Source organism: Salvelinus sp. IW2-2015, linkage group LG16 (genome assembly GCF_002910315.2).
Source record: "Salvelinus sp. IW2-2015 linkage group LG16, ASM291031v2, whole genome shotgun sequence".
NCBI lineage: Eukaryota > Metazoa > Chordata > Actinopteri > Salmoniformes > Salmonidae > Salvelinus > Salvelinus sp. IW2-2015.
This window is the reverse complement of record NC_036856.1, coordinates 25,460,220-25,468,313: the sequence shown is the minus strand read 5'-3', so window position 1 is coordinate 25,468,313 and position 8,094 is coordinate 25,460,220. Positions and strand designations below refer to the sequence as shown.

At 45.4% G+C, this 8,094-nt stretch overlaps 1 protein-coding gene across 7 annotated transcripts in view; it reads left to right on the top strand.

The window, feature by feature from the left end:
• The window catches only part of fryl (furry homolog, like), a 71,769-nt gene that overhangs the window by 51,976 nt on the left and 11,699 nt on the right, over positions 1-8,094 (top strand). For all 7 annotated transcript variants that reach the window (XM_024004275.2, XM_024004276.2, XM_024004274.2 and 4 more), the window contains 3 exons: positions 2,448-2,797; positions 4,257-4,464; positions 5,000-5,149. In XM_024004275.2, the coding sequence (XP_023860043.1) occupies positions 2,448-2,797; positions 4,257-4,464; positions 5,000-5,149 (708 nt within the window). The remainder of the gene's footprint in view (positions 1-2,447; positions 2,798-4,256; positions 4,465-4,999; positions 5,150-8,094) is intronic.

Here is an 8,094-nt window from a genome sequence, read left to right as displayed (position 1 = left end):
GTACCTAGTGAACACAGGACCTACTCCTGGTGATTGTCTCATACACAGTGACACAGGACCTACTCTGGTGATTGTCTCATACACAGGTGCACACAGGACCTACCTCTCTGGTGATTGTCTCATACACAGTGACACAGGACCTACTCCTGGTGATTGTCTCATACACAGTGACACAGGACCTACTCCTGGTGATTGTCTCATACACAGTGACACAGGACCTTACTCCTGGTGATTGTCTCATACACAGTGACACAGGACCTACTCCTGGTGATTGTCTCATACACAGTGAACAAGGACCTACTCCTGGTGATTGTCTTCATACACAGTGACACAGGACCTACTCCTGGTGATTGTCTCATACACAGTGACACAGGACCTACTCCTGGTGATTGTGTGAATGAAACTGAGACGGGGAATGTTCAATGGGGGCCGTTCTGTGAGAAATAACACCCTGTCTTTTCCCAGTAATGTGAATGAAGCTTCCGTATGAGCTCATTCCTGTCCCTTCTTACACCTATCATCTCAATATCAGCCCAAGGACATCTCCCCATCACAGGCCCAGGTCTTAGTGTAATGAGCCCCGGATAAAAACCATTAATACTATTACTCATCCTCCACGACGGCCCAGACGTCCACCACTCCTAACAGTGTTCCGTAATATAGCCACCGGGACGCACTGCAGCCTGCCACACTCTCCTTAATGCATTAGACTCTTAAATAGAGGAAAGACAATTTCAATTAGATGTTCTAGATTCCCCATGTATGTATCCTAACTCCCCCTGTACTCCCTATCTCCCTGTACTCCCACTCCTCCCCCTGTACTCCCCACTCCTCCCCCTGTACTCCCTGTAGCCATCTACTCCTGGTGATTGTCTCATACACAGTGACACAGGACCTACTCCTGGTGATTGTCTCATACACAGTGACACAGGACCTACTCCTGGTGATTGTGTGAATGAAACTGAGACGGGGAATGTTCAATGGGGGCCGTTCTGTGAGAAATAACACCCTGTCTTTTCCCCAGTAATGTGAATGAAGCTTCCGTATGAGCTCATTCCTGTCCCTTCTTACACCTATCATCTCAATATCAGCCCAAGGACATCTCCCCATCACAGGCCCAGGTCTTAGTGTAATGAGCCCCGGATAAAACCATTAATACTATTACTCATCCCTCCACGACGGCCCAGACGTCCACCCACTCCTAACAGTGTTCCGTAATATAGCCACCGGGACGCACTGGCAGCCTGCCACACTCTCCTTAATGCATTAGACTCTTAAATAGAGGAAAGACAATTTCAATTAGATGTTCTAGATTCCCCATGTACTCCTCCCCCTGTACTCCCTACTCCTGTACTCCCCACTCCTCCCCCNNNNCTCCCCACTCCTCCCCCTGTACTCCCCACTCCTCCCCCTGTACTCCCCTCTGTGGACGTGTCTCGCATGAACATTGTTGACTTGTTTCCTGTAATATGACTCACACCGTGGGCTAATGCAGATAACTGCCCTGTCACACAGCACAGCAGTCACTGATGTGGATTTATGTTCAACAGTTGTTTTTTTAACATTTGACAGTTTCCAGTATTACTGTGCTTAGCAGCTGGCTGCTACGTTTCTTACAACTGTAATTTACGTTACAGTTGTAAGAATTTATTGTAATTTACGTAATTTACCAAAATTATGTTTTTTTTCCACAAAGTTAACCTTCTCGTGTAGTCTTTTTCTTAACTACTCTAGTCATTCATTGTGATCCATAATTCAGTAGGTTGATCCATCCAAATGGCTTGGACTGCGTCAGAGTGCAACAAATCTCATCTATCTGAAGGCCTTTTAGCTCTCAGCCTGTCGTCTGGTCACGTCAGTGTGTTATTACCCTGAGGGTCTCTCTCTTAATGGCAGGCCAGCTCCATAGATTGATATTGGCCCTTCTGTTTATTGATTTGCCTTTCTCTAGAGACACACAAACTTAGAGTATGAACTGTGAGGTGAATATCCATCTTTTAAATTATGCTGACCAAGACTCCCTCTTCTATAGTTAAGAATAATAGTGTATTCTTTAATGTTATATATTGAGGGAGCCAGTAATGTTTCTACTTCAGGCATAGATAAAGGTTAAGTAGATATTCTTAGGGAGATTCTTATAAGGGCTGTTGCTGTGGCAACCGTAAGGTCTCAATAGGAGTAATTTTGTGTGAGTAGTGTTCTAGTACAGTGGTTCTCAAACTTCTCCTCGGGGAGCACCAGCCATTCCATGCATTTGATCTATTCCCGAGCTAGCACACCTGATGTCAACTATATAGCAAGGCCTTGAATAGGTGAATCAGGTGAGCTAATTCATGGCTACAACAAAATTGTGAAACACCTGGGTGTCCCTGAGAGGTTTGAGAACCACTGTTTATACTATATTTTTAACTTGCTCCTGAACAACTCCTGCTGGCTGTGTTGTGCAGGATGGGGTCAGCATGACGGCGGCAGACGAGCTGAGCAGCAGTGTGAGCACAGACACAGGGTTTGGCAGCAGTGCCCCCGCACTGCCCCCGGACCCCCCTGAGCTGTTTGACCTCACAGACTCTCAGGACCCTCATGACAACCTGGACCCAGCCCCCCCTCGCCTGCCGGCCATAGACACCCCGCCGGGGTCCCTCTGTGAGGAGGGGGACTCCCCTACGACCCTGCCCCTGCTGCCCCCCATCCCAGACAGCCCCTGTGGCTCTGTGTGTGAGGAGGACGTGACGCTGGCGCTGAAGGAGCTGGATGAACGCTGTGAGGAGGAGGAGGCCGACTTCTCTGATATGTCCAGGTAAGACTGCTTTACTCTGCTAACTTTACTCTCCAATATCAGAGGACCTGTACCAGTGGCCAAAGGTGCAGTGGTTGTGGCCTCTAGTCAGATATCAGATTGTATGTCTTCAGGTGTATAAATGATCCATTACGTATTGGCAGGTATACATTGATCCTGTCTCTAGATTGAAATTCTGGTCACATTTGCATACCTGTTTTCAGTTCATACTTGCATGTGGACAACCATATTGACATACGGAATCTGTGGGGAGTGAGCCAGCAACTGGAGTAATGCTGGCATAAATATCTCAGGTGCCACCTACTGCTGATGTGCCCTTAAGCAAGGCACTTTACCCCCTAACCTGCTCCGGGGTATTGCTCTGTGGCTGACCCTGTGGTGCTCCCAACCTGTGTGTGTTGTGGATCTGGGTACTGTGACAGCAAATATTGTATGTATGTGCTAAAGACGCTGTGTTGGAGTCTGTGTGTGTCGGTCGGTGTTGGAGCTGCTGTAATGGGTGACCTCATCACTGGCTCTACTCCCATTTGGGCTGGGTGGGAGCTGAGGGCATCTCTCTGAAGGTGGTCCAGCTCAGGCTTCTCTTTGCCTTTTTATATACACACTCATCAAGGTGGGCAAACTGGTTAGAGGACACTCACAGTACAGCTACAAATCAACTCTATTCAACTAGAGATTTAGAAGCCATGCACACACTTCTTGCTTGTTCATTCAGTACACACACGTGCTTAAATTTAATGTTCCCTCTCTCCAAAACCCAGGCAGTATGATAGATCGCTAGAGGAAATGGCAGTGCTCCAAATGATCCTCCCCCGGAAAACAAAAGGGCTCTGCTGCGTGTGCGCGTGCATGATGTGCGTATGATGTGTGTGCTAGGCAGAAAGCTTAAATCAGTACAAGGCTGTATGTTGAGCTTCCTTCGGTGCGGTTGGGGCCTTGCTCTGTGTTGCTGCGTATGTGTGTGTCAGATTCTGGGCTCAGAGCTCTGCTCTGTAGTCGTGTTTGGGATGGTACGGTAGTGCAGTGTTCTAGGCAGGCTGGCAGTGAGATGCAGTGTTACCGTGCTGCAGAGAGAGGGAGGGAGAGAGAGGCGCTAGTTAAGGTGAGGATGAGGACGAAGACTGTGTCCTCCACAGCGCTCGGCAGCGCAGGTATCAGATACTTCTACTCTGTCTGCTTCATCAGGCTGTTTGGTCCCACAGGCCTGTGAGTATCTGTGTTTGTGTGTGTTAAGATGGTAAAGCGCCATGTGTCTGATCTGGCTCTGCAGTAGATCTCTGCTGAAACAACACTGCAGCAAAAACATCTGCAGTGAGAGGATGAGAGCGATGTATAGAGAGAGTGATGTTTTGGTTGTAGTCAGAGCTAGGGTGTGTGTGTGTGCGCTTGTGCATTCAGAATGAGGTGAATCCTGTGTGTGTGTGTCAGTAGTACTGAAACTGATCCTGTGTGTTTTCAGTCAAGATGAGGGTGATCAGGATGGTTTCCCAGAGATCCAGGCCTCTCCACCCCCCTCGCCCTTCCTCTCTGCCATCCTGGCAGCTTTCCAGCCTGTTGCCTATGAGGACGAGGAGGATGCCTGGCGTGTCCATGTCAACCAGATGTTGTCAGACACGGATGGGTCCTCTGCTGTGTACACCTTCCATGTGTTCTCCCGACTATTTAAGGTGAGAGAGGAGGAGGAGTGGGATATATTTAGTGTATGTTTTCTGTGTTTATTTATGTTTTGTACTGTATATACACTGAGTGTACATAACATTAAGAACATATTTTTTTGACGGTCTTACCAGGTGAAAGCTACGATCCTTTATTGATTTCACTTGTTAAATCCACTTCAATCAGTGTAGGTGAAGTGGAGGAGAAATGTTAAAGAAAGATTTTTAAGCCTTGAGACAATTGTCGACATGGATTGTGTATGTCTGCCATCCAGAAGGTGAATGGGCAAGACAAAAGATTGAAGTGCCTTTGAACGGGGTTTTTCAGGCTCAACAGTTTCCTGTGTGTATCAACAATGTTCCACCCAATGCATTGGAGTCAACATGGGCCAGCATCCCTGTGGAACGCTTTCGACACCTTGTAGAGTCCATACCCCGACGAATTGAGGGCAAATGGGGTGCAAGTCAATATTAGGAAGATGTTCTTAATGTTTTGTACACTCAGTGTATTTGCCGTGTGTGTGTTTGCTCTGTGGATTGTGTATAGAGCATGCAGAGGAAGTTTGGCGCCATCACCCACTCGTCAGTGCGTTTTCTGGGAGAGAGGCTGCAGCGAATGGGGAACCAGTTCCTCAGCTCCCTAGAGGTCATGACCTCACGCTCCCAGTGCCCCACGGTGCTGCTGGACGCTGAGACGGTGAGTCTTCCCTGCCAACCCAAAGATTACAACTTCCTTAATAATCTAAAGATTATATTGCATCATCTCTCTGGTTTCAAAAGGGAAGGATGACAAAGCTAATTGTAGCATGCTTGTTAAGATATTTTTAGCGATGGCAGTAGTTATATAATTAGTCGTGCTTGTTATGCATGCAATTTCATGTTATGCATATTGCATGATGGACAGTATAAGGGTATTTCTATAAACTAGAGTACCAGTGAGGATTTCCTGCGGTGGACAACCTATTAACAGCTGTTGAAATGTCATTGATAATATTCTGCCGGTTTTTCTGCCGTTTATCTACGTGTATAGTATACGTTAAATGTTTAACCCTTTCTCATGGTTCGTGTCTTGACAGATTTTCACAGCATTTCTATGTTACAGTGGGGTCCCAAATTATTGGATACCTTGATAAAGATGAGCAAAAAATACTGTATAAAATAAATAATATGAATAGTGAGTTATATTGTATGCTCAACATTTTTTTTAAATATGATTTATACTTATACAATTGCTTAGTGAAAGATTTTGTTTAACAAGTAATAAATAAAAACATCTCGAAGTTGGCAGTAAATATTATTGGATCCCCTGTTTTCAGCACCTTCCCCTTGCCAGGATAACGGCACTAACCATGTTTCCATCCAGTTAATCTCTTTAAAAATATATATCACAACTAGGGTTGCACATTTTGGGGAATATTCAGAGGTGGAAACATTCTGTGGGAATTAACGGAAATATATGCAAATTAAATTAATACCATTTAAATGGAGATGTTTTTTGCATTGGATATATTTGCCATATCATATGGAGACTGAAGAATTAACCTTTTAACTTATCATAACTAGACATAATTGCAAATGATTAAATCCTTCCAATAGAAATAAAAAAAACGATTTAGTTATGTATTGAACTTTAATTAAATGAGTTGACTCTTCACATGGGATGATTTCACTGAACAACAAAAGAAAAGGAATATTGGGTGATCCCCAATGATCCATCGCATCTCCCCAAAAAAATTTCATCATCTGTAAAATGATAGTTGAGAAACTAAAGCTTTGGTTGTCTTCCTCTTAGGCTTCCGTGTCTTCTCCCTGGACTTCCTCAATGTCCACCTCTTGAACATCAGACTCTGAGGCCTCATCTTCACTGTCATTTTCCAACCTTGTTGAGTGTGGCTCGTTGTGGCCACCAGTTTTTCAACCCTTGTATTGATCAGCCTGTTGCATGCTTTGGTGTGTGTGTGTGTGTGTTCCCAAACAAGGACCAGTTGCGCTCTGAGGCGGCTTAGAGTATGATGGAGGCAACGGGGGAAAGAGGGGGAAAAAGCCTCAGATCCACAAAATCCCTTCCACCAGGGGGCTGACGAGATATGTTGGGACGACTGCCATATTGCATCTCCATCCCAAAGCCCTTGCATGGAAGTGTGTCGCCAGACTGCCAAGAACCTTTCCCTCATCCAGGCCAAGGTGGTGAGACCATAGGCCTTGTTGATCTCTGCACCAGACAGGATACTCTTGCCAGCATACTTTGGGTCCAGCATGTACGCTGCGGCATGTTTGGGCTTCAGGCAGAAGTCTTCACGCTTTTTGATGCATTTCAGAACTGCAGTTTCCTCTGCTTGGAGTAACAGTGAAGTGGGCAGGGCAGTACGGATTTATTCTCTTACATCTGCAAGCAGATTCTGAACATCAGACAGGATGGCATTGTCTCCGTCAATCCATGCAATGGCTACTGCTAAAGGTTTCAGGCTGCTTACCACTCTCTCCCAAAATACATCATCCAGGAGGATCCTCTTGATGGGGCTGTCCATATTGGCAGACTGTGATATGGCCATTTCTTGGTGAGACTCCTTCCCCTCCAGGAGACTGTCAAACATGATGACAACACCACCCCAACGGGTGTTGCTGGGCAGCTTCAAAGTGGTGCTCTTATTCTTCTCACTTTGCTTGGTGAGGTAGATTGCTGCTATAACTTGTTGACTCTTCACATACCTAACCATTTCCTTGGCTTTCTTGTAGAGTGTATCCATTGTTTTCAGTGCCACAATGTCCTTGAGGAGCAGATTCAATGCATGAGCAGCACAGCCAAAATAGGTGTGATGTGAGGGTAGGACTCCTCCACTTTAGACCAAGCAGCCTTCATGTTTACAGCATTGTCTGTCACCAGTGCAAATAACTTCTGTTGTTCAGCTCATCTGCAATGTGGAGACCGACCGGTGTGTCTGTTGTCTCTTGTGTCTGTGCTCTTGTAGAATACTGGTTGAGGGGTGGAGATGTAGTTAATTATTCCTTGCCTACGAGCATTCGACCACCCATCAGAGATGATTGCCTTCTCTGATTTGCTTGACCTTCACTTGAACTCTGCATCCAGCAAATTAGTGTATAAAGCATGTCTGGTTGGAGGGGTGTATGCTGGGCGAAGAACATTCTGAAATCTCTTCCAATACGCATCGCCTGTGAGCATCAGAGGTGAACCACTTTCATACACAGCTTGAGCAAGACATTTATCAGCATTTCTGACTACATTCCTCCATTGAGTCAAAAAAAACTTCTGATTCCAGGACCATGAGCTGTTGCTATCGAGTTGTCTGATTCATAATTTTCACCTCGACTAGAAGTAAAGGGACTTTTGTCAGCAGTTGCTTGTTGTGAGCCCTGAGGGAAATGTACACAGCTGTTCCTTCTACATTAGCTACAGTGAAATGTCTCCATACATCATATAGTGCCCGTGGCATTTTACTGCAAAGGTTAGGAAATAAATGTGAAAGAAATATATATATATTAAATTGCATGTACAAATAAATAGTTAAGCAGTTAGATTAAACAACTCCTTTGTAAGATAAATGTCTGAAAATTAAACATGTACAGTTGAAGTTGGAAGTTCCTGACATTTAATCCTAGTAAAAATTCCCTGTCTTAGGTCAG